The sequence below is a fragment of the Pleurodeles waltl genome, chromosome 3_1 (genome assembly GCF_031143425.1).
Source record: "Pleurodeles waltl isolate 20211129_DDA chromosome 3_1, aPleWal1.hap1.20221129, whole genome shotgun sequence".
NCBI classification, from domain to species: domain Eukaryota; kingdom Metazoa; phylum Chordata; class Amphibia; order Caudata; family Salamandridae; genus Pleurodeles; species Pleurodeles waltl.
In genome coordinates, this window is record NC_090440.1 from 1949802543 (window position 1) to 1949829721 (window position 27179).

Consider the following 27179-nt stretch of genomic DNA (forward strand, 5'->3'; position numbering starts at 1 on the left):
TTTTCTCTCAGGAAACTAGCTCCACAGCTTTGCCATGTCTGAAAAGACAAAGAAGGGTCTGTTCAGAGACTGTGACAATTGTGGGAAGAAGAGACTGCATGTTGATGACCCCCACAAGAAGTGTATCTACTGCCTCCATCCAGACCACAAGGTGAGAGACTGCAAAATCTGTCGCACCTTTAGTAAAAAAACCCTCAAGGACCGTGAGGGTAGACTTCTCTTATGGCTGCAAAAACAGAAAGCCATAGAACATCCTTCCTCAGATGACAGTGAAACATCATCACAGGCTTCTCGCCCTCAGAAAAGAACAGGTGAGAGAAGTAGAGGGTCCGATGAACCACCAAGGAAGGTCCCCAAAAAGACAAAACAAGTCTCTACTGAGGCAAAAAAGGATGTTTCCCACTCAGAGACATTGAAACATTTGCCAAAAAAGGTTCATTCAGAGCCTACTACGCCTTTGCATCAAAAAAGCACTTCAAAAAAGACATCCTTGTCTCTGTCACCTCAAAAAGAGCCAGAAAAAGTCTCTTCATCGAAAAAACAACCGTCGACGACCACCCCGTCGACGGTAACGTCTACTACAGTGTCGTCGACGTTCACAACACCGGTCTCGCCGATGATTATGACGTCGTCGCCGTTATCGTCAACGACGATAATTACGGCAAAGTTTTTTAAGAAAGCTTCGTCGGCAACCACATTGTCGACGGCGGAGGCCTCCTGGGTTCACCAATCGACCAGGGCACTCCCATCTATGAAAAAGGGCCCGTCGACGAAGGGCCCGTCGACGAAGACACCATCAATGACGGAACCGTCGACGAGAGAGTCATCGACGAGAGAACCGTCGACGAGACATATCGTCCACAGCACTGACAGTGTATAAGCCATCCACCTACCTGGATACTTCGCCGCATCATTCCTCAGATCATCAGGACGACTCCACCAGGTTCTTACCCCTTTCACTTATTAACATGGGGGACAAGGCGTCTAAAATTCTGCCAATGCATACCTCACCAAGTAAAGTGTTGCCGTACCCACCACAGCATCTTTTAGATGATGATGACGATGATGCATACTCTCAAAACGACAGAATGTTTGGGGCAGCTAGTAGCCCGTCCCAACTCAATGCCAAGAGTTTGATGAGGAAGAGGATCAGAATTACCAGCCTAGTTATGCCTCAACATCCTATCCACAGCCAGAACAACCATCGCCCCTCGCTATGCCTAGCACACTAGTAGCAGATCTACAATATATGTTGAATGACTACTATAGAAGGTTTCCACCATCAACTCAGTCCACGCCACCTAGACCTGAGAGCTACCAGACATCTCGGCAAACTCAGGCTACTAATCTTTTGGAAACACCACAGGCTAGCATACCGGTAACTAGCCAAACTCAGGAAGCCCACCCCTCGTCAGACGACGAAAGGGAAGAGGGTGAGGTAAGAGATTCGGCGGCTAGTGAATGGGATGATTATCTCGTCCCCACACCATCTCCGCCGCCAGCAGGCCCAGTAGATTCTCCTCCAGAGGACATAGGAGGTTTCCATAATTTAATAGAGAGAGCAGCAAAACATTTTGGCCTGGCAATTGTTTCTCATGAAACCGAATGTTTTTTGTACGACTTCAAAGAGCCATCTAAGAGATCGGTAAGAGCTATACCGATTGTAGATTTCTTATGGCAGGAGGGTTTGAAGGCAATGAAAAATCCGGCAACAGTGCCTTCACAAATGCCAAGACTGGAGAAAAAGTACAAGGCCCCAGATGATTCTCCGGCCTGTCTAGTCTAACAGCCAAAACCTGATTCTGTTATATCACAGGCGGCTCAGCGACGTTCCAAAAACCCCTACGCACCTATAGCGTCTCCCCCAGACAAGGAAGGGAGGAGATTAGACAATATCGGCAAGAAATTCTCCTCTGTTGCAGCGGTCACAGTTAAGGCGGCCAACTCCCTCGCCATCCTGGGAAGGTACGATCGCCAGATGTGGGCAGACATGTCTGCCTTTTTAGATCTACTGCTAGAAGACGTCAAGGTGGAAGCAAAAAAGATCTTGCAGGAGGGAGAAAGGGTCTCCGTGGAGATTATAGACCGCGCAATAGACATTTCTCTCACCGGCTTCAGACAATTAGCTGGCGCAGCAGTCCTGCGCAGGCAAGGATGGCTTAAGGCTACTTCATTCAGACCGGAAGTCCAGAGTCGTGTTCTCGACATGCCTTTCAATGGAGAAAGTTTGTTTGGTAAACATGTCCACGACATGTTGCAGGCTATCAAAATGGATAACGATACGGCAAAATCCCTAGGTACCCTGCAATATAAAAAACAACCTTTTCGTGGAGCAAGAGGTAGAGGAAATTACTCCTTTCGAGGTGGATACCAACAATACAGATCCCAATATCAGTCTTCCTCCACAGGATCACGACATCAGTACCACCAGCAACAGCAGCATTATAGACTACCACCAGCCGCAGCTTACAAACATCCAGCTAGGGGAAGAGGAGCTGCCCGAGGAAGAGATACGGGCAGAAAACAATGACCCGCTGGTCATCTCAACGCTTCCCCACCCACCTACATCGAGGGTCGGAGGTCGCATCACTTCCTATTTCCCCCAATGGAAGGCTATAGCATCGGACAGATGGGTACTCGATGTAGTGGCCAGAGGTCATACTCTGGAATTCACACAAACACCACCAATTGTTCCTCCATCGGGCCCACCGCCTCCGAGGATAAACCAACTCCTCAAGGAAGTAAGAGTGATGCTGAGAAAAGGAGCGATAGAACCAGTCCCTTTATCTCAAAAGAACAAAGGATTCTACTCCCGTTTTTTCCTTGTAAAGAAACCCTCAGGAGACTGGCGCCCCATCCTGGACTTGAGAGCACTAAACAAGTTTCTAAAGAAATAGTCGTTCAGGATGGTAACACTGCAAGATGTCCTGCGTCTGTTAAATGCTGGAGATCGGATGGCATCCCTAGACCTCCAGGATGCTTATTTTCATATCCCCATATACCGCAGCCATCGCAAATTCCTAAGGTTCAGAGTGGGAAGTATGCACCTCCAATTCCGGGTTCTCCCATTCGGTCTCAAATCAGCCCCCAGAATCTTCACAAAGATGTTGGCTCCGGTGGCAGCACATCTCCGCCAGTCAGGTATCCAGGTCTTCCCTTACCTGGACGACTGGCTTATAAAAGCACCCTCAAAGTCACGAGTATCAAGTCATATCTCCTATTGCCTTCAATTGTTACACAGCCTGGGGTTTGTAGTCAACTACCAGAAATCGCAGCTCCACCCCAAACAGGTATTAGGTTTCTTAGGAGCAATACTAGACACAGTCCGCAACAAAGCGTACCCATCTCACGAGAGGAAACAAAAGTTAACCTCCTTGGCAGACAGGCTCTCCAGAAAAAAGTTCGTTTCAGTCCGCATCTACAAATCATTGCTCAGGATGATATCATCATGCATTTTGCTAGTCCCAGATTGCAGACTCCATATGCGACCCCTGCAAGAGCAATTGGACATACAATGGACCCAGATCAACCGTTCCTTCGAAGACAAGATTCGCATAACGCCTCTAATGAAGAACACCATGAGGTGGTGGGCGACTCTAACCAATTTATCAAACGGACTGTCATTCCTTCTTCAAACACCAGGTTACATAGTAACAACGGACGCCTCTCTCGAAGGATGGGGTGCACATTGCCAGGACCTGCAAATCAGCGGTACCTGGAATGCGAAAGAGGGTCAGCTCCACATCAGTTACCTAGAACTCAAGGCAATACACTTAGCTCTAAAAGCTTTCTTGCCAAAAATACAAAATTCAACCGTCTTAATCAGGACAGACAACACAACCAGCATGTTTTATCTAAACAAGCAAGGAGGCACAAGCTCCCTACAACTCTCGCAGCTAGCACAGCAAATCTGGACATGGGCCATCAAGCACAATATTTCACTCAAAGCGAAGCATGTGCCAGGACAAACCAATGTTCTAGCAGACACCCTGAGCAGGACAGTGATTCCTTATCACGAGTGGGAACTAGACCACAAAACTCTCAACAGCCTTTTTCTATTGTGGGGCAAACCGAACCTAGACCTATTTGCCACTCTCGAGAACAAGAAATGCCAGTTCTACGCAAGTTGGCTTCCCCAAAAAGATTCGTGGGGGAATGCGTTTTCGATGAGATGGTCCGGAGTTTATGCCTACGCTTTTCCTCCGATCCCGCCCATCCCGAGAGTCATCAACAAATTGAAGTCAGAGGGGCGTCGCCTTCTGCTCATAGCTCCCGGATGGCCCAGGCAAGTCTGGTACATGGAGCTCCTCATGCTCTCCGAACGGCCACATCTACGACTCGGACAGAGTCCGACTCTTTTAACGATGCACCAGGGACAAGTCAGACACCCAGATCCATTGTCTCTTCATTTGTCGGCTTGGCTCCTGAATACAATGAATACTTGAATCTCAACATTTCCCCGGAGTGTAGAGACATCTTGGCAAAAGCTAGAGCTGACACTACCAACAAAACCTATAAACTTAAATGGAAACGGTTTTGTATATGGTGTGCAGCAGAAGATATACATCCTTTATCCTCTCCTCCAGAACAGGTACTTCCATATCTCCTGCTCCTGGCAAAATCAGGACTTGCATATTCCTCCATTCGAGTACATCTGGCAGCAATCTCCAGATACCGCAGATCACCACACAGAGTCTCATTGTGTTCCACAAGAATTGTCAAGCAATTCATGAAGGGCCTTTTTCGGGTTTTCCCGCCAATTAGAAAGCTTCTGCCATTATGGTCCCTGAATGTTGTGTTGATGCAGCTCATGAAAGCTCCTTTTGAACCGATCCACAAAGCTGATCAAAAATTCATTTCCTGGAAAACAGCGTTACTACTGGCTCTTACTTCAGCCAAAAGAGTCAGCAACATTCAAGCTTTCACTGTCAAACAGCCTTTCCTCCAATTCACAAACTCAGGTGTGATCCTGCGAACAAATCCTAAGTTCATCCCGAAAGTTCCCTCAACATTTCACTTGAATGAACCAGTCATCCTAAAAACCTTTTTTCCAAATCCACAAACAGTAGCCGAAAAGACGCTACATTCCCTGGATATTAAAAGATGTTTAACATTTTATCTACAGAAAACTCAAGCCATCCTCCAGTCTGATCAATTATTTATAGCATTTGGCGGAACAAGAAAGGGACACGCGGTGTCCAAACAGACTATAGCAAGATGGACTGGCCTGGCAATTCAATTCTGCCATTCAAAAGCAGGAAAACCGCTCCACACCAAGGTGAGAGCCCACTCTACAAGATCGGTAGCCACTTCGGCTGCACTCTTTGCAGGTGTACCACTACATACCATCTGTAGAGCAGCAACATGGTCTAGCCAACATACATTTACGAAGCATTACTGCCTCGAGGAAACTAACAACGTCGATACAGCAGTGGGACAGGCAGTGTTGAGGCATCTATTTCGTTAAGGTGAGCCTCTTACACATCCCACCACCACACTCAAGGTAGGTTCAATACTGGTTCTTACTCTAGTTCATATCTAATTTTATCTCACAGTGTGTCTTACTCTAATGATGTGCTTCAGATTATTTGCTTGTCATATTGTGTTAACATGTCCTAGACCTCAAAATAATGTCAAAACAAATTGTGTCAAAACTTTCTGCCACGCAGCTTTTCTATTGCTCTTCTATTGAGATGTCTGTGAATATACATATATATATAGATATATATATATGTTCGATGGCATGTGTAGCTGCAGATACACATGCTGTGCACAGTCCGCCGTCTGGTGTTGGGCTCGGAGTGTTACAAGTTGTTTTTCTTCGAAGAAGTCTTTTCGAGTCACGAGACCGAGGGACTCCTCCCATTTCGATTCCATTGCGCATGGGCGTCGACTCCATCTTAGATTGTTTTTTTCCGCCATCGGGTTCGGACGTGTTCCTTTTCGCTCCGTGTTTCGGGTCGGAAAGTTAGTTAGAATCTTGGAAAAAAACAGCGGTATTGTTTGCGTTCGGTATCGGGTTAGTTAAAACCAATCGACACCGAATTTGAAGAGCTCCGGTGGCCCTTCGTTTTTTTTTCCGATCCCCCGTCGGGGCCTGGTCGGCCCGGCCACGTGCGACTTCAAGGCTGATGGAACAGACCCCATTCCGCTTCTGCCCAAAATGCCATAACAAGTATCCGTATACAGATCAGAATCTGGTCTGTAACTTGTGCTTGTCCCCCGAGCACAAAGAGGATACTTGTGAAGCCTGTTGAGCGTTTCGGTCGAGGAAGACGCTGAGAGACCGAAGAGCCAGGAGACTACAAATGGCGTCCACGCCGACAGGTCAAGAACATTTCGAGGAGGAAGAAGAGGCTTTCTCCATCCACGAGTCGGATTCTGAAGAACTCGACGCCGAAGAAACACCCAAAACCGTGAGCAAGACTCACGAGAAGTCCACAAAAGCCCAGGGGACGCCACCGCCAACAGGCCATGGCTTAACCCAAAAACTAGGTGACCGATCCAAGGCACCGAAAAAGGGCATGCTGGTGTCGAAGTCATCCGACTCCGGTCGAGATACCGCCACACAGCAATCTCGGAGCCGAGACAGCGGCTCCGAGAAACTTCGGCACAGAAACAGCGGCACCGAAGAATTTCGGCACTGAGACACCACGCCGAAAGCAAAGAAGGTTTCTTCGGAGCCTAAAAAGACTTCCGAAAAGGTTTCGGTTCCGAAACATCCAGCCTCGGAGCCGAAAACTAGTTCCTATACAGAGGAACAAGGATTAACCTCTCAATTACATAGATTTGGAGAGGAGCTTCAAGCTGGAGAGCCTGACTATAAACAAAGGAGGCTTCATATTCATGAGGACACAGGGAAGATAACCACTCTTCCCCCAATCAAAATTAAAAGGAAACTTGCCTTTCAACAAAAGGACAAGCAACCACAAGCAAAGGTGGCAAGGAAAACAACCCCACCACCATCAACACATGCATCACCACCAACAACTCCACCACTGATGCACTCACCAGCTCATACCACAATGAGTCAGGATGATCCCGATGCATGGGACCTTTACGATGCTCCAGTGTCTGACAACAGCCCAGACTCCTATCCTACAAAACCGTCACCACCTGAGGACAGTACATCCTACTCACAGGTGGTCGCAAGGGCAGCCGAATTTCACAACGTCACCCTACATTCTGAACCAATTGAGGATGACTTTCTCTTTAACACCCTATCCTCCACCCATAGCCAGTACCAAAGCCTTCCCATGCTCCCAGGAATGCTAAGACATTCAAAACAAATATTTCAGGATCCAGTTAAAGGCAGAGCCATAACTCCAAGGGTGGAGAAAAAGTACAAGCCACCGCCAACAGATCCAATCTATATTACAACACAACTAACACCAGTTTCAGTAGTTGTCGGGGCAGCTCGTAAGAGAGCCAACTCTCATACCTCAGGAGACGCACCACCTCCAGACAAGGAGAGCCGCAAATTTGATGCTGCGGGAAAAAGGGTTGCAGCACAAGCAGCAAATCAATGGCGTATTGCCAATTCACAAGCACTTTTGGCAAGATACGACAGAGCTCATTGGGATGAAATGCAACATTTCATCAAACACTTACCCAAGGAGTTCCAAAAAAGGGCGCAACAAGTGGTGGAAGAGGGACAAAGTATCTCAAATAATCAGATATGGTCTTCCATGGATGCAGCAGATACAGCTGCAAGGACAATAAACACTGCAATCACGCATGGCTGCGCACTTCAGGGTTCAAGCCAGAAATCCAACAAGCTGTGCTCAATATGCCATTTAACGAACAGCAATTGTTTGGGCCGGAGGTAGACACTGCCATTGAGAAACTCAAAAAAGACACTGATACAGCCAAAGCCATGGGCGCACTCTACTCCCCGCAGAGCAGAGGCACATTTCGGAAAACACCTTTTCGGGGAGGGTTTCGAGGTCAACCCACAGAAACCACAACCTCACAAACAAGGCCTACTTACCAGGGTCAATATCAGAGGGGAAGTTTTCGGGGGCAATATAGAGAGGGCCAATTCCCAAGAAATCGAGGAAAATTCCAAGGCCCCAAAACTCCTCAAAATAAACAGTGACTCACAAGTCACACAACCCCATCACATAACACCTGTGGGGGGAAGACTAAGCCAATTTTACAAACTTTGGGAAGAAATAACAACAGACACTTGGGTCTTAGCAATTATCCAGCATGGTTATTGCATAGAATTTCGCCAATTCCCTCCAAACGTCCCACCGAAAACACACAATATGTCAAAACAACATATAGATCTTCTAGGACTAGAAGTTCAAGCATTGCTACAGAAAGACGCAATAGAATTAGTACCAATTCTACAAAAAAAAACAGGAGTTGACTCACTGTACTTTCTAATACCCAAAAAGGACAAAACTCTGAGACCAATACTAGATCTCAGAACACTAAATACCTACATAAAATCAGACCACTTTCACATGGTCACGTTACAAGATGTAATCCCACTGCTCAAACAGCAAGACTACATGACAACATTGGATCTAAAAGATGCGTATTTCCATATACCAATACATCCTTCACACAGGAAATACCTAAGGTTCGTATTCCAAGGAATACATTACCAATTCAAAGTGTTGCCATTCGGAATAACAACAGCGCCGAGAGTTTTTACAAAATGCCTGGCAGTAGTAGCTGCACATATCAGAAGGCAGCAAATACATGTATTCCCGTACTTAGACGACTGGTTAATCAAAACCAACACTCTAAGACAGTGTTCACAGCACACAAAATATGTCATACAAACCCTTCACAAGCTAGGTTTCTCCATCAACTACGCGAAGTCACACCTTTTGCCGTGTCAAACACAGCAATACTTAGGAGCGACAATCAACACAGCAAAGGGGATTGCCACTCCAAGTCCACAAAGGGTTCAAACATTTCACAAGGTAATACAGGCCATGTATCCAACACAAAAGATACAAGTCAGAATGGTAATGAAACTCCTAGGCATGATGTCTTCATGCATAGCCATTGTCCCAAACGCAAGATTGCACATGCGGCCCTTACAACAGTGCCTAGCATCACAATGGTCACAAGCACAGGGTCAACTTCTAGATCTGGTGTTGATAGACCGCCAAAAATACATCTCGCTTCTATGGTGGAACAGTACAAATTTAAACCGAGGGCGGCCTTTCCAAGACCCAGTGCCACAATACGTCATAACAACAGATGCTTCCATGACAGGGTGGGGAGCACACCTCAATCAACACAGAATCCAAGGACAATGGGACATACATCAGAGACAGTTTCACATAAATCACTTAGAAATGTTAGCAGTATTTCTAGCGCTGAATGCATTTCAACCCATAATAACCCAAAAATACATTCTTGTCAAAACAGACAACATGACAACAATGTATTATCTAAACAAACAAGGAGGGACACACTCGACACAGTTGTGCCTCCTAACACAGAAAATATGGCATTGGGCGATTCACAACCACATTCGCCTAATAGCACAATTTATTCCAGGGATTCAGAACCAGTTGGCAGACAATCTCTCTCGAGATCACCAACAAACCCACGAATGGGAAATTCACCCCCAAATACTAAACAATTACTTTCAAATTTGGGGGACACCTCAAATAGATCTATTTGCAACAAAGGAAAACTCAAAATGCCAAAACTTCGCATCCAGGTACCCACAAGATCAATCCCAAGGCAATGCTCTATGGATGAACTGGTCAGGGATCTTTGCGTACGATTTTCCCCCCTCTCCCTCTCCTTCCATATCTAGTAAACAGGTTGAGTCAAAACAAACTCAAACTCATACTAATAGCACCAGCATGGGCAAGGCAACCTTGGTACACAACACTACTAGACCTGTCAGTAGTACCTCATATCAAACTACCCAACAAACCAGATCTGTTAACACAACACAAACAACAGATCAGACATCCAAATCCAGCATCTTTGAATCTAGCAATTTGGCTCCTGAAATCCTAGAATTCGGACACTTAGACCTCACACAAGAATGTATGGAGGTCATAAGACAAGCTAGGAAACCTACCACTAGACACTGCTATGCAAATAAGTGGAAAAGATTTGTGTATTACTGCCAGAATAATCAAATTCAGCCATTACACGCATCTCCAAAAGATATAGTAGGATATTTACTACATTTGCAAAAATCAAATCTAGCTTTCTCTTCCATAAAGATACATCTCACCGCAATATCAGCTTACCTGCAAATTACTCATTCAACTTCACTATTTAGAATACCAGTCATTAAAGCGTTTATGGAAGGCTTAAAGAGAATCATACCACCAAGAACACCACCTGTTCCTTCATGGAACCTCAACATTGTCTTAACAAGACTCATGGGTCCACCTTTCGAGCCCATGCATTCTTGTGAAATGCAATACTTAACGTGGAAAGTTGCATTTTTGATTGCCATCACATCTCTAAGAAGAGTGAGCGAGATTCAAGCATTTACCATACAAGAACCATTTATTCAAATACATAAAAATAAAGTCGTTCTAAGGACAAATCCAAAATTTTTACCAAAGGTTATCTCACCGTTCCACTTAAATCAAACAGTAGAATTACCAGTGTTACACCCTCTCCCTTTGGAAAATGGTGTGAAGGCAGGGGAGGAGTAGCCTCCCCCAGCCTCTGGAAATGCTTTCTTGGGCACAGATGTGCCCAATTCTGCATAAGCCAGTCTACACCGGTTCAGGGGACCCCTTAGCCCTGCTCTGGCGCGAAACTGGACAAAGGAAAGGGGAGTGACCACTCCCCTGACCTGCACCTCCCCTGGGAGGTGTCCAGAGCTCCTCCAGTGTGCTCCAGACCTCTGCCATCTTGGAAACAGAGGTGCTGCTGGCACACTGGACTGCTCTGAGTGGCCAGTGCCACCAGGTGATGTCAGAGACTCCTTGTGATAGGCTCCTTCAGGTGTTGCTAGCCTATCCTCTCTCCTAAGTAGCCAAACCCTCTTTTCTGGCTATTTAGGGTCTCTGTCTCTGGGGAAACTTTAGATAACGAATGCAAGAGCTCATCCGAGTTCCTCTGCATCTCTCTCTTCACCTTCTGCCAAGGAATCGACTGCTGACCGCGCTGGAAGCCTGCAAACCTGCAACATAGTAGCAAAGACGACTACTGCAACTCTGTAACGCTGATCCTGCCGCCTTCTCGACTGTTTTCCTGCTTGTGCATGCTGTGGGGGTAGTCTGCCTCCTCTCTGCACCAGAGGCTCCGAAGAAATCTCCCGTGGGTCGACGGAATCTTCCCCCTGCAACCGCAGGCACCAAAAAGCTGCATTACCGGTCCCTTGGGTCTCCTCTCAGCACGACGAGCGAGGTCCCTCGAATCCAGCGACTCTGTCCAAGTGACCCCCACAGTCCAGTGACTCTTCAGTCCAAGTTTGGTGGAGGTAAGTCCTTACCTCACCTCGCTGGGCTGCATTGCTGGGAACCGCGACTTTTGCAGCTACTCCGGCCCCTGTGCACTTCCGGCGGAAATCCTTTGTGCACAGCCAAGCCTGGGTCCACGGCACTCTAACCTGCATTGCACGACTTTCTAAGTTGGTCTCCGGCGACGTGGGACTCCTTTGTGTAACTTCGGGTGAGCACCGTTTCACGCATCCTTGTAGTGCCTGTTTCTGGCACTTCTTCGGGTGCTACCTGCTGCTGAGAGGGCTCCTTGTCTTGCTCGACGTCCCCTCTCTCTCCTGGTCCAATTTGCGACCTCCTGGTCCCTCCAGGGCCACAGCAGCGTTCAAAAACGCTAACCGCACGATTTGCAGCTAGCAAGGCTTGTTGGCGTTCTTTCGGCGGGAAAACACTTCTGCATGACTCTCCACGGCGAGAGGGATCCGTCCACCAAAGGGGAAGTCTCTAGCCCTTTTCGTTCCTGCAGAAACCTCAGCTTCTTCTGTCCAGTAGAAGCTTCTTTGCATCCACAGCTGGCATTTCTTGGGCATATGCACATCTCCGACTTGCTTGTGACTTTTGGACTTGGTCCCCTTGTTCCACAGGTACCCTAGATTGGAAATCCACAGTTGTTGCATTGTTGGTTTGTGTCTTTCCTGCATTATTCCTCTAACACGACTTCTTTGTCCTTAGGGGAACTTTAGTGCACTTTGCACTCACTTTTCAGGGTCTTGGGGAGGGTTATTTTTCTAACTCTCACTATTTTCTAATAGTCCCAGCGACCCTCTACAAGGTCACATAGGTTTGGGGTCCATTCGCGGTTCGCATTCCACTTTTGGAGTATATGGTTTGTGTTGCCCCTATCCCTATGTTTCCCCATTGCATCCTATTGTAACTATACATTGTTTGCACTGTTTTCTAAGACTATACTGCATATTTTTGCTATTGTGTATATATATCTTGTGTATATTTCCTATCCTCTCACTGAGGGTACACTCTAAGATACTTTGGCATATTGTCATAAAAATAAAGTACCTTTATTTTTAGTATAACTGTGTATTGTGTTTTCTTATGATATTGTGCATATGACACTAAGTGGTACTGTAGTAGCTTCACCCGTCTCCTAGTTCAGCCTAAGCTGCTCTGCTAAGCTACCATTATCTATCAGCCTAAACTGCTAGACACCCTATACACTAATAAGGGATAACTGGGCCTGGTGCAAGGTGCAAGTACCCCTTGGTACTCACTACAAGCCAGTCCAGCCTCCTACATTGGTTGTGCAGCCGTGGGATAAGTGCTTTGAGACTACTTACCACTCTTGTCATTGTACTTTTCATAAGAGAAAAATATACAAAACAAGGTCAGTGTATATACACATAGCCAAAAAGTTTTGCATTTCCTCTTTTCACTCTTTTCTAAGTGCTGAAAAGTACTTCTAACTTTCTAAAAAGTTCTAAAAAGTTTAAAGTTTTTTTTCTCTGTCTTTCTAAAAGCTCTGACAAACTTTTTTCTCTTTTTCTATCACTTTAACTCTCTCTAAAAATGTCTGGCACAGGCCAAAATGTTGATCTGTCCAAACTTGCATATGATCACCTTAGCTGGAAAGGAGCAAGGAGTCTCTGCATAGAGAGAGGTTTGAGTGTAGGGAAGAATCCTTCCTTGGAATTGTTACTTAACATGCTTAGAGAACAAGATAAGGCAAGAAGTGCCCCATCTGTTGAAAAAGTAGCTAATGGTTCCCAATCTGATCCAGGGACTCCCCCAGGAAAAGATTCAGGAAAGAAACTTCCTAGCCTGCCCATTACTAGACAGTCTAGCATAGTTGGTAATGATGTGGAGTCACCCCATACAAATAGTGTTGTCTCACATCATAGCAAAAGCATTTATTCTCACCACAGTGGTACTGATGTTTCTGTTAGCCAAGCTGTTAGGGTGCCCTCTGTAAGGGACAGGTCTCCTTCTGTCCATTCTCACCATACTTCTGTTTCAAGGCATGTCCCTCCCACCCACCCTGATGACAGATAGTTAGAAAGGGAGCTCAATAGATTGAGAGTGGAACAAACCAGACTGAAGCTCAAGAAGCAACAGCTGGATTTGGATAGACAGACTTTAGAAGTAGAGCAGGAGAGACAGAAACTGGGTTTAGAAACCCATGGTGGCAGCAGCAGTATTCCCCATAGTCATCCTGCAAAAGAGCATGATTCCAGGAATCTGCATAAGATAGTTCCCCCTTCTAAGGAGGGGGATGACATTAACAAGTGGTTTGCTGCACTTGAGAGGGCCTGTGCTGTACAGGATGTCCCTCAAAGGCAGTGGGCTGCTATCCTATGGCTATCATTTAGTGGAAAAGGTAGGGATAGGCTCCTTACTGTAAAAGAAAATGAAGCTAATGATTACAAAGTTCTTAAGAATGCACTCCTGGATGGTTATGGCTTAACCACTGAACAATACAGGATAAAGTTCAGAGAGACCAAAAAGGAGTCTTCACAAGACTGGGTTGATTTCATTGACCATTCAGTGAAGGCCTTGGAGGGGTGGTTACATGGCAGTAAAGTTACTGATTATGACAGCCTGTATAACTTGATCCTGAGAGAGCATATTCTTAATAATTGTGTGTCTGATTTGTTGCACCAGTACTTGGTGGACTCTGATCTGACCTCTCCCCAAGAATTGGGAAAGAAGGCAGACAAATGGGTCAGAACAAGGGTGAACAGAAAGGTTCATACAGGTGGTGACAAGGAGAACAATAAGAAGAAAGATGGTGAAAAATCTCAAGATAAGCATGGGGATAAGGGTAAAACCAAAGATCCCACTTCAAATCTTAAACACTCTTCAGGGGGTGGGGATAAAACAAATTCTTCCTCTTCTTCTCAACCTACACAATTTAAAAAGCCTTGGTGCTTTGTGTGTAAAATTAGAGGCCATAGGCCAGGGGATAAGTCCTGTCCAGGTAAACCCCCTGAGCCTACCACCACTAATACATCAAGCTCTAGTGCCCCTAGCAGTAGTGGTACTAGTGGTGGGACTGCTGGCAACAGTCAGGTTAAGGGTGTAGTTGGGTTCACTTATGGGTCCATCATAGAAACTGGGGTAGTCAGTCCCAAGACAGTTTCTGTCACACCTAGTGGCATTGGCCTTGCCACACTGGCTGCTTGTCCCCTTACAATGGATAAGTACAGGCAGACAGTTTCAATAAATGGTGTTGAGGCCTTGGCCTACAGGGACACAGGTGCCAGTATCACTTTGGTGACTGAAAACCTAGTGCACCCTGATCAACACATCATTGGACAACAGTATAAGATTATTGATGTCCATAACTCCACTAAGTTTCTTCCCTTAGCTATAATTCAGTTTAGTTGGGGTGGAGTTACTGGCCCTAAGCAGGTGGTGGTATCACCTAGCTTACCTGTAGATTGTCTCTTAGGTAATGACCTAGAGGCCTCAGGTTGGGCTGATGTAGAGTTTTATGCCCATGCAGCCATGCTGGGCATCCCTGAGGAATTGTTCCCTCTCATTTCTACTGAAATGAAAAAGCAAAGGAGAGAAGGCCTGAAAACTCAGGATCCCTCTCCATCAACAGGTAAAAAGGGTATCACAGTATCCCCTAACCACCCTACCATTCAGGATACCATTCCTGTGGTGGGAGAAACCTCTCCTAGGGTGGCACCTGTTCCAAGGGAATCATCAGCTGGCAAAGCTGGACTCCCTGAGGTAGAAGTACCTCTCTGTGGGATAACTAACATTGGTGAGAAAAAGAGCACCATTTTAGTTAACATGGAGCATCCCTCCAACCCTCCCAGAGAAACTTTAGTGCAGAAACCCTGCACTACCTCACAACACTTAGGACAGCATCCCTGCCCTAGTGTGGAGCTCATAGGACAGCATCCCTGCCCTGCTCCAACTCAAGAGAAACAGCATCCCTGTTCTCTCTTCCAGCCATATGGACAAAGTTTTTGCCCAGCTATGGCTTTTCTGAGACAGCATCCCTGTCTGGCATTTCCATCACTACAAATAGGTTCAGTGGACAATTCCCACTGCTCTAAACTAAAACTTACTGATAGAACCTCTGAAAATACATCTTCACATTGTTGCTTAGCTAAAAAACTTCAAACAGGATGGTTTACATCCCCACAGGGAAGTAACCATATAGTGGATGATAAAGGGAGTAACCAGTCTATTGCAGAGCTACTCTCTACTTATCACCACTTAGACAATAAAGCCTCAACTGGCCAAGGTTAGCCTTATTGTCCTTCGTGTGGGGGGGGGGGGTTGTGTGAGAAAGTAGCCTCTTTCTAGCCTTGTTACCCCCACTTTTGGCCTGTTTGTGAGTGTATGCCAGGGTGTTTTCACTGTCTCACTGGGATCCTGCTAGCCAGGGCCCAGTGCTCATAGTGAAAACCCTATGTTTTCAGTATGTTTGTTATGTGTCACTGGGACCCTGCTAGTCAGGACCCCAGTGCTCATAAGTTTGTGGCCTATATGTGTGTGTTCCCTGTGTAGTGCCTAACTGTCTCACTGAGGCTCTGCTAATCAGAACCTCAGTGGTTATGCTCTCTCATTTCTTTCAAATTTTACCAATTTACATTGGCTTACTGGAACACCCTTATAATTCCCTAGTATATGGTACTGAAGTACCCAGGGTATTGGGGTTCCAGGAGATCCCTATGGGCTGCAGCATTTCTTTTGCCACCCATAGGGAGCTCTGACAATTCTTACACAGGCCTGCCACTGCAGCCTGAGTGAAATAACGTCCACGTTATTTCACAGCCATTTTACACTGCACTTAAGTAACTTATAAGTCACCTATATGTCTAACCTTTACCTGGTAAAGGTTAGGTGCAAAGTTACTTAGTGTGAGGGCACCCTGGCACTAGCCAAGGTGCCCCCACATTGTTCAGAGCCAATTCCCTGAACTTTGTGAGTGCGGGGACACCATTACACGGGTGCACTACATATAGGTCACTACCTATATGTAGCTTCACAATGGTAACTCCGAATATGGCCATGTAACATGTCTAAGATCATGGAATTGCCCCCTCTATGCCATCCTGGCATTGTTGGCACAATTCCATGATCCCAGTGGTCTGTAGCACAGACCCTGGTACTGCCAAACTGCCTTTCCTGGGGTTTCACTGCAGCTGCTGCTGCTGCCAACCCCTCAGACAGGTTTCTGCCCCCCTGGGTTCAAGCCAGGCTTGTCCCAGGATGGCAGAACAAAGGACTTCCTCTGAGAGAGGGTGTTACACCCTCTCCCTTTGGAAAATGGTGTGAAGGCAGGGGAGGAGTAGCCTCCCCCAGCCTCTGGAAATGCTTTCTTGGGCACAGATGTGCCCAATTCTGCATAAGCCAGTCTACACCGGTTCAGGGGACCCCTTAGCCCTGCTCTGGTGCGAAACTGGACAAAGGAAAGGGGAGTGACCACTCCCCTGACCTGCACCTCCCCTGGGAGGTGTCCAGAGCTCCTCCAGTGTGCTCCAGACCTCTGCCATCTTGGAAACAGAGGTGCTGCTGGCACACTGGACTGCTCTGAGTGGCCAGTGCCACCAGGTGACGTCAGAGACTCCTTGTGATAGGCTCCTTCAGGTGTTGCTAGCCTATCCTCTCTCCTAAGTAGCCAAACCCTCTTTTCTGGCTATTTAGGGTCTCTGTCTCTGGGGAAACTTTAGATAACGAATGCAAGAGCTCATCCGAGTTCCTCTGCATCTCTCTCTTCACCTTCTGCCAAGGAATCGACTGCTGACCGCGCTGGAAGCCTGCAAACCTGCAACATAGTAGCAAAGACGACTACTGCAACTCTGTAACGCTGATCCTGCCGCCTTCTCGACTGTTTTCCTGCTTGTGCATGCTGTGGGGGTAGTCTGCCTCCTCTCTGCACCAGAGGCTCCGAAGAAATCTCCCGTGGGTCGACGGAATCTTCCCCCTGCAACCGCAGGCACCAAAAAGCTGCATTACCGGTCCCTTGGGTCTCCTCTCAGCACGACGAGCGAGGTCCCTCGAATCCAGCGACTCTGTCCAAGTGACCCCCACAGTCCAGTGACTCTTCAGTCCAAGTTTGGTGGAGGTAAGTCCTTACCTCACCTCGCTGGGCTGCATTGCTGGGAACCGCGACTTTTGCAGCTACTCCGGCCCCTGTGCACTTCCGGCGGAAATCCTTTGTGCACAGCCAAGCCTGGGTCCACGGCACTCTAACCTGCATTGCACGACTTTCTAAGTTGGTCTCCGGCGACGTGGGACTCCTTTGTGTAACTTCGGGTAAGCACCGTTTCACGCATCCTCGTAGTGCCTGTTTCTGGCACTTCTCCGGGTGCTACCTGCTGCTGAGAGGGCTCCTTGTCTTGCTCGATGTCCCCTCTCTCTCCTGGTCCAATTTGCGACCTCCTGGTCCCTCCAGGGCCACAGCAGCGTCCAAAAACGCTAACCGCACGATTTGCAGCTAGCAAGGCTTGTTGGCGTTCTTTCGGCGGGAAAACACTTCTGCACGACTCTCCACGGCGAGAGGGATCCGTCCACCAAAGGGGAAGTCTCTAGCCCTTTTCGTTCCTGCAGAAACCTCAGCTTCTTCTGTCCAGTAGAAGCTTCTTTGCATCCACAGCTGGCATTTCTTGGGCATATGCCCATCTCCGACTTGCTTGTGACTTTTGGACTTGGTCCCCTTGTTCCACAGGTACCCTAGATTGGAAATCCACAGTTGTTGCATTGTTGGTTTGTGTCTTTCCTGCATTATTCCTCTAACACGACTTCTTTGTCCTTAGGGGAACTTTAGTGCACTTTGCACTCACTTTTCAGGGTCTTGGGGAGGGTTATTTTTCTAACTCTCACTATTTTCTAATAGTCCCAGCGACCCTCTACAAGGTCACATAGGTTTGGGGTCCATTCGTGGTTCGCATTCCACTTTTGGAGTATATGGTTTGTGTTGCCCCTATCCCTATGTTTCCCCATTGCATCCTATTGTAACTATACATTGTTTGCACTGTTTTCTAAGACTATACTGCATATTTTTGCTATTGTGTATATATATCTTGTGTATATTTCCTATCCTCTCACTGAGGGTACACTCTAAGATACTTTGGCATATTGTCATAAAAATAAAGTACCTTTATTTTTAGTATAACTGTGTATTGTGTTTTCTTATGATATTGTGCATATGACACTAAGTGGTACTGTAGTAGCTTCACCCGTCTCCTAGTTCAGCCTAAGCTGCTCTGCTAAGCTACCATTATCTATCAGCCTAAACTGCTAGACACCCTATACACTAATAAGGGATAACTGGGCCTGGTGCAAGGTGCAAGTACCCCTTGGTACTCACTACAAGCCAGTCCAGCCTCCTACAGGAACACACACTCAAAGACAATTCCAGGCCAATAGGTTTTTAAATAGAAACATATCCTTTCTTAGTTTATTTTAAGAACCACAGGTTCAAGATTTACAAACAATACTTTAAATGAAAGGTATTTCACTTAGGAACTTTAGGAACTTTGAATTAGCAAAATATCATGTACAGTTTTCACACAAATGGCAAATAGCTATTTTAAAACTGGACACAGTGCTATTTTCAACAGTTCCTGGGGGAGGTAAGTGTTTGTTAGTTTTGCAGGTAAGTAAACCACCTACAGGGTTCAAAGTAGGGTCCAAGGTAGCCCACCGTTGGGGGTTCAGGGCAACCCCTAAGTTACCACACCAGCAGCTCAGGGCCGGTCAGGTGCAAAGGTCAAAGTGGTGCCCAAAACGCATAGGCTTCAATGGAGAAGTGGGTGCCCCGGTTCCAGTCTGCCAGCACGTAAGTACCCGCGTCTTCGGAGGGCAGACCAGGGGGATTTTGTAGGGCACCGGGGGGGACACAAGTCAGTACAAAAAGTACACCCTCAGCGGCACGGGGCGGCCGGGTGCAGTGCGCAAACAGGCGTCGGGTTGGCTATAGGTTTCAATGGGAGACCAAGGGGTCTCTTCAGCGATGCAGGCAAGCAAGGTGGGGGGGGGCTCCTCGGGGTAGCCACCACCTGGGCAAGGGAGAGGGCCACCTGGGGGTCGCTCCTGCACTGGAGGTCAGATCCTTCAGGTCCTGGGGGCTGCGGGTGCAGTGTGCTTACCAGGCGTCGGGTCTTTAAAGCAGGCAGTCGCGGTCAGGGGGAGCCTCGGGATTCCCTCTGCAGGCGTTGCTGTGGTGGCTCAGGGGGGGTCAACTCTGGCTACTCACGGGCTCGCAGTCGCCGGGGAGTCCTCCCTGTGGTGTTTGTTCTCCACAAGTCGACCCGGGGGCGTCGGGTGCAGAGTGCAAAGTCTCACGCTTCCGGCGGGAACCGTGTGTTGTTTCAAAGTTGCTTCTTTGTTGCAAAGTTGCAGTCTTTGTGGAGCAGAGCCGCTGTCCTCAGGAGTTCTTGGTCCTTCTTAGATGCAGGGTAGTCCTCGGAGGCTTCAGAGGTCGCTGGACCCTGTGGAACGCGTCGCTGGAGCAGCGTCTTTAGAAGTGGGGAGACAGGCCGGTAGAGCTGGGGCCAAAGCAGTTGGTGTCTCTGTCTTCTCTGCAGGTCTTCAGCTCAGCAGTCTTCTTCGTCTTAGGTTGCAGGAATCTATCTTGCTGTGTTCTTGGAGCCCCTAAATACTCAATTTAGGGGTGTGTTTAGGTCTGGGGGGTTAGTAGCCAATGGCTACTAGCCCTGAGGGTGGCTACACCCTCTTTGTGCCTCCTCCCTGAGGGGAGGGGGGCACATCCCTAATCCTATTGGGGGAATCCTCCATCTGCAAGATGGAGGCTTTCTAGAAGTCAGAGTCACCTCAGCTCAGCACACCTTAGGGGCTGTCCTGACTGGCCAGTGACTCCTCATTGATTTTCTCATTATCTCCTCCGGCCTTGCCGCCAAAAGTGGGGCCGTGGCCAGATGGGGTAGGCAACTCCACTAGCTGGAGTGCCCTGGGGTGCTGTAACAAAGGGGGTGAGCCTTTGAGGCCAGGTGTTACAGTTCCTGCAGGGGGAGGTGAGAAGCACCTCCACCCAGTACAGGCTTTGTTACTAGCCACAGAGTGACAAAGGCACTCTCCCCATGTGGCCAGCAACATGTCTGGTGTGTGGCAGGCTGATAAAACTAGTCAGCCCACACTGGTAGTCGGATAAGGTTTCAGGGGGCATCTCTAAGATGCCCTCTGGGGTGCATGTTACAATAAAATGTACACTGGCATCAGTGTGCATTTATTGTGCTGAGAAGTTTGATACCAAACTTCCCAGTTTTCAGTGTAGCCATTATGGTGCTGTGGAGTTCGTGCATGACAGACTCCCAGACCATATACTCTTATGGCTACCCTGCACTTACAATGTCTAAGGTTTTGCTTAGACACTGTAGGGGCATAGTGCTCATGCACTCATGCACTTATGCCCTCACCTATGGTATAGTGCACCCTGCCTAAGGGCTGTAAGGCCTGCTAGAGGGGTGACTTATCTATACCTATAGGCAGTGTGAGGTTGGCATGGCACCCTGAGGGGAGTGCCATGTCCACTTAGTCGTTTTATCCCCACTAGCACACACAAGCTGGCAAGCAGTGTGTCTGTGCTGAGTGAGGGGTCCCCAGGGTGGCATAAGTCATGCTGCAGCCCTTAGAGCCCTTAGAGACCTTCCCTGGCATCAGGGCCCTTGGTACCAGGGGTACCAGTTACAAGGGACTTACCTGGATGCCAGGGTGTGCCAATTGTGGAAACAAAGGTACAGGTTAGGGAAAGAACACTGGTGCTGGGGCCTGGTTAGCAGGCCTCTGCACACTTTCAAATCATAACTTGGCATCAGCAAAGGCAAAAAGTCTGTGGGTAACCATGCCAAGGAGGCATTTCCTTACACTAGGGTTCTCTATAAATTACCAAAAATCACATCTGCAACCATCACAAATACAACAATACTTGGGAGCAACACTCAACACACAAAGAGCAATTGCCACTCCAAGTCCACAAAGAGTCCAATCGTTCCAAATTATAAAATCAAAAATACAACCAAACCAACAATACACTGTAAGGTTTGTAATGAAACTACTAGGCATGATGTCCTCATGCATAGCCATTGTCCCAAACACAAGATTACAAATGCAGCCCTTACCACAGTGCCTAACAAAACAATGGACGCAAGCACAGGGTCAACTACAAGATCTAGTGTTGATAGACCGCCAAACACACTCTTCGCTTCAATAGTGGAACACTATAAATTTCAACAAAGGGCGGCCATTCCAAGACCCAGTGCCTTACGCTATTATCACAACAGATGCTTCCATGGTTGGGTGGGGGGCACACCTCAACCATCGCAGCATACAAGGTCAATGGGACAATCAACAAAAACTACTTCACATAAATCACTTGGAACTGCTAGCGGTATTTCTAGCATTAAAAGCGTTTCAACCACTAATAGTCCACAAACACATTCTTGTCAAAACAGACAATATGACAACAATGTATTATCTCAACAAACGGGGGGATACACTCGTCACAGCTGTGTCTCTTAGCACAAAAGATTTGGCATTGGGCAATTCACAACAACATTCGCCTAATAGCACAATACATACCAGGTATTCAGAATCAATTAGCCGACAGTCTCAGTCGAGATCACCAGCAAACTCACGAATGGGAAATTCATCCCCAAATCCTACAGGATTACTTCCACCACTGGGGAACACCAAACATAGACCTATTTGCAACAAAAGAAAACGCAAAATGCCAAAACTTTGCGTCCAGGTACCCACACCCTCAGTCCAAGGGCAATGCTCTATGGATCAGTTCGTCAGGGATATTTGTTTACGCTTTCCCCCCTCTCCCGCTCATTCCTTATCTGGTCAACAAACTGAGTGAAGACAAATTCAAACTAATACTAATAGCACCAACCTGTTGGACTTATCAGTAGTACCCCACATCAAACTACCAAACAGACCAGATCTGTTAACACAACACAAACAACAGATCAGACACCCGAATCCAGCATCGCTCAATCTAGCAATCTTGCTGCTGAAGTCTTAGAATTCGGACATTTAAATCTTCCACAAGAGTGTATGGAGGTCATTAAACAAGCGAGAAAACCTACAACAAGACACTGTTACGCAAACAAATGGAAAAGATTTGTTTGCTACTGCCACACTAATCAAATTCTACCACTACATGCCTCCACAAAGGACATTGTAAGTTATTTATTACACTTACAAAAGTCTAATCTAGCATTCTCTTCCATTAAAATCCATCTCACTGCAATATCTGCCTATCTGCAGATTACACATACAACATCACTTTTTAGAATCCCAGTCATTAAAGCATTTATGGAGGGACTAAAAAGAATCATACCCCCAAGGACACCGCCAGTACCTTTGTGTAACCTTAATATTGTATTAACACGCCTCATGGGCCCACCATTCGAACCCATGCATTCTTGTAAAATCCAATATCTGACTTGGAAAGTAGCCTTTCTAATAGCTATCACATCACTTAGAAGAGTGAGTGAAATACAAGCATTTACTATTCAAGAACCCTTTATACAGTACAAATACATAAACATAAAGTGGTTCTCCGTACAAATCCAAAATTCTTACCAAAGGTCATATCACCATTCCATCTAAACCAAACTGTGGAACTCCCAGTCGTCTTTCCACAACCAGACTCAGTAGCTGAAAGGGCCTTGCATACATTAGACATAAAGAGAGCATTAATGTATTACATTGACAGAACAAAAGAATTTTGTAAAACAAAACAATCGTTTGTAGCTTTCCAAAAACCTCATGCAAGGTAACCCTATATCCAAACAAGGCATTGCCAGATGGATAGTTAAATGCATTCAAACATGTTACCTTAAAGCAAAAAGAGAATTACCCATTACACCAAGAGCACATTCCACTAGAAAGAAAGGCGCCACAATGGCTTTTCTTGGTAATATACCAATGACAGAAATTTGTAAGGCAGCCACCTGGTCTACGCCTCATACATTTACTAAGCATTACTGTGTAGACTTGTTAGCAACACAACAAGCCACAGTAGGACAGGCTGTATTAGGAACATTATTTCAGACAGCTTCAACTCCTACAGGCTAAACCACAACTTTTGGGGAGATTACTGCTTTGTAGTCTATGCACAGCATGTGTATCTGCAGCTACACATGCCACCAAATGTCACTAACCCAGTGTACATCTGTTCGTGGCATGAGGCGCCCTCCCACCTCCCCGGTAGCCTGTAGCCGTTCTTAGTTGCATGAAAATTGTAAATATATAAATAAATATTATTTTAATAAACATTGTGTACATACATTACTACTCCATTGCATGGGCACCTCTAGTATACTCACAACTCCTACCTCACCCTTTGCGGGGAAAACAATCTAAGATGGAGTCGACGCCCATGCGCAATGGCGCCAAAAGGGAGGAGTCACTCGGTCCCGTGACTCGAAAAGACTTAGAAGAAAAACAACTTGTAACACTCCGAGCCCAACACTAGAGGGCAGGATAATGCACAGCATGTGAAACTGCAGCGTCTCATATATATATATATATATATACATATATATATATAATCTGTATCGCATACCTATCCAAAAGGCAGCAGTACACTGTACAGGTCAAAGAGAGGTATAAGTTGAGCAGTCATAGGAGTTAGTTGGGTTGTGGGCTGTTAATGCAATGTGAAGAAGTGCCTGTTGAACTCTTTCCTAAATTGAAGCAGCATCGGGCTGTTCTGATGGAAATGATGTTCCAGATCCCTTGAAGCTCAAAATCAATTCTGGGGTTCAGGAGGCTCATCCCAGAAGATGGTTTCCACAGTGATGCAGCATCTGTAAGTTGTTTACAAAGAGGTCAGGCAGTGACATTGTTTCAATCGTTTAAACAAATCAGGAGATCCATATTATCACCTGTACGGTAGTGTGAATTAAACAGAACTAACTTGGAGGTGTTTAGGTCACTATAGCTGTATAACATTTACAGATGCCATGGGTATTATATCTTTGCAGCATACAAAATAGCTGTTCATGGCCTATAGACAGAAAAGCTGGTTTAGTCTACCAAGAAGAAGGGCACATCTCTTTGGCAAATCGGCTCTCACATTAATAAATATTTCTCTTGAATTTGTGTGCCCAGACTATGGGGGTGATTCTAAGTCTGGCGGGCGGCAGAGGCCGCCCGCCAGACTTCCCCCTCCAAAATACCGCTCTGCGGTCGAAAGACCGCGGAGGGTATTTTGGGTTTTGCACTGGGCTGGCGGGCGACCGCCAAAAGGCCGCCCGCCAGCCCAGTGCAAAACTACCTTCCCACGAGGACGCCGGCTCCGAATGGAGCCGGCGGAGTGGGAAGGTGCGACGGGTGCAGTGGCACCCGTCACGAATTTCACTGTCTGCAATGCAGACAGTGAAATTCTTTGTGGGGCCCTCTTACGGGGGCCCCTGCAGTGCCCCTGCCATTGGCATGGGCACTGCAGGGGCCCCACGACAACCCATACCGCCATCCTGTTCCTGGCGGGCGAACCGCCAGGAACAGGATGGCGGTATGGGCTGTCAGAATCCCCATGGCGGCGCAGCGAGCTGCGCCGCCATGGAGGATTCAAATGGGCAGCGGAAAACCGGAGGGAGACCGCCGGTTTTCCACTTCTGACCGCGGTCAAACCGCCGCGGTCAGAATGCCCAGCGGGGCACCGCCAGCCTGTTGCCGGTGCCCCCGTCATTTTAGCCCTGGCGGTCTTGGACCGCCAGGGTTAAAATGACCCCCTATATGTTCTTTGTCCTTTCTGATTTCCCCCTTGAGACCCTTTCACAGATTTTAGAAGCAGCTGCAGCAAAATAGGACAGTGGATGTCACTGCCTTTCTCTTTCTGAGAAATTCTAAATGCTGATGTCAGGCCACTGCCAAATAATTTTGTTATTATGTTTTGCTAATTTCGGTATTTTGGATTGCCTTTATGTCTGCTCTTCTCTTTGTTTCTAGAATCAAAGAAGAGAAGTCCAAGGGCTATTCTGATGAGCCTATCTCAGCAAATCCAATTCCTGATGAGAAAAATGGGCTAGAAAAGGAAGTCTTTGTAAAGAAAGAGGAGACCTCAAATTCTGATGTTAATCTGGCAAGCAATAATATGGAAGTGGGAGAAAAGGTGGAAGCACCAAAGGACAGCCAAGAAATACTCAAAAGGAAAGAAAGTAGGAGCAGGTCACCCAGCAGTGGAGAAGATTCTAAAGGCCATCGTAGTCAAAGGCACTCAAGATCATCAAGTGAGGAAAAGGATACTCATCGTGCAGACAGACACAGCCAAAGAGAGTCAAAGAAAAGCCACAAAAAGGAAAAAGGAGAGAGTGGGTCAAGCAGCAAAAAAGAACGACAGCACAAGGATCGAGATCGTGGAGATCAGCCAGAGAAAGAACGGCACAGGGAGAAAGGGGAGCGGCACAGACACAGTGAGCACAGTAATAAGGGTGAGTCACGCAAGCGAGATGAGGTGGAGGGCAAGTACCGGCCCAAGGATAAGAAGGAGAAATCATCAAAGGACCGTAAAAGAGACAAGGATCGGGATGACAAGCACTCCGAGAAGGAGCGGCATAGAAGCAGCAAGGACAGAGGTGAGAAAAACAGAGAACGAGAGGAGCCATCAAAGACTGAGAAAAAGGAGCTAGCAGAAAAGGAGCTAAAAAAAATAGATGAACACGAGGAGAGCCCCCTACTTTCAAGGAAGGAAAGAGAGTTATCTGGAGAAGAAGATCAAATAAAGGCTAAGGAGTGTGCCCAGGAAAAAGAAAGAATGAAGGGTGCCCCAGTTCAAGAAATCAACTTGATGGAGGAAAATATAGAAGAGAGGCAGGTAGATGACAAGGTAGTACCAGAAATCTGTGCTCATCCTGAAGGACTGACGGAGCTGAAACGCAAAGAGACAGAAGAGGGGGAGGCTGTGGGATCAGAGCAGGTAGGAGACGCATCAAACAATAGGAGCAAGTTTGCAAAGCGTAGCAATGAAGAGACTGTGGTATCTGCAAGGGATCGCTATCTTGCCAGGCAAATGGCTAGGGTTAGCACCAAGTCCTATATTGAAAAGGAAGAAGATTAGAGCAATGCATACTGGGCAAAAAGACTCGGTTGAAGGGTTTGTTTGTTGTAAAGTCATAGCAACTGGAATGCATTGCACCATGAGTGTGTGTGAAGAATTATGGGAGTTTTCTAAAGAACCAACATCTACTAACCAGCCCATCGCATTATTTTCCTTACAGTTAATAAATGGTTGTTTTCTCACTGACCCCATACCCTAGTTTGTGTTGGTTATTAGGTGCATGGACAGCTTTGTTTTTTTTGTGTTCATTCACAGAGATGATCCTTCTTTTGAAGCTTGTGCTCGTATGTTTTTCCAAGTCTAGATGGCAACTATGAGCAGTTTATGTGTAGGCTGTACTGGTAAGAGATTTGGTTATCAAAGTAACTGGGGTAATTTCAGGCTGCTCTTGTTTATTACAAACACCTAGCATTGAGCTGAAATTATGCAGTTCTGAATGTGACTCCTGGTTCAGGAGTTTTGAAATATCCTCTAAGTCCTTGGCATATTCTCCCTAAATTGGGTAATAATGTGTGCTCCCTCTTTAGTCAATCACATCTTTGCATTTTGAGAAATTATTCTCAATATAATATTTGTTATGAACCTCCAAACGGGAGAGAAGTCCTAAAAATTTAGCTCTGCAGGCCACTGTCATGGAATCACCGCTGAGTTATGTCCAAGCACTTCTTCCTTCTTTTTTAAAATTAAAGACAAGTTTTTGAAACCCCAGTCTTAATTTCACTAAG

General features: G+C 46.7%; 1 protein-coding gene across 1 annotated transcript in view; it reads left to right on the top strand.

Annotated features, from left to right (window-relative positions):
* The window catches only part of NSRP1 (nuclear speckle splicing regulatory protein 1), a 230780-nt gene extending 204135 nt beyond the window's left edge, over positions 1-26645 (top strand). The window contains exon 7 of the mRNA XM_069226261.1: positions 25347-26645. Within this exon, the coding sequence (XP_069082362.1) occupies positions 25347-26454 (1108 nt within the window). The 3' untranslated portion in view covers positions 26455-26645. The remainder of the gene's footprint in view (positions 1-25346) is intronic.
* The last annotated feature ends 534 nt before the right edge of the window (positions 26646-27179 follow it).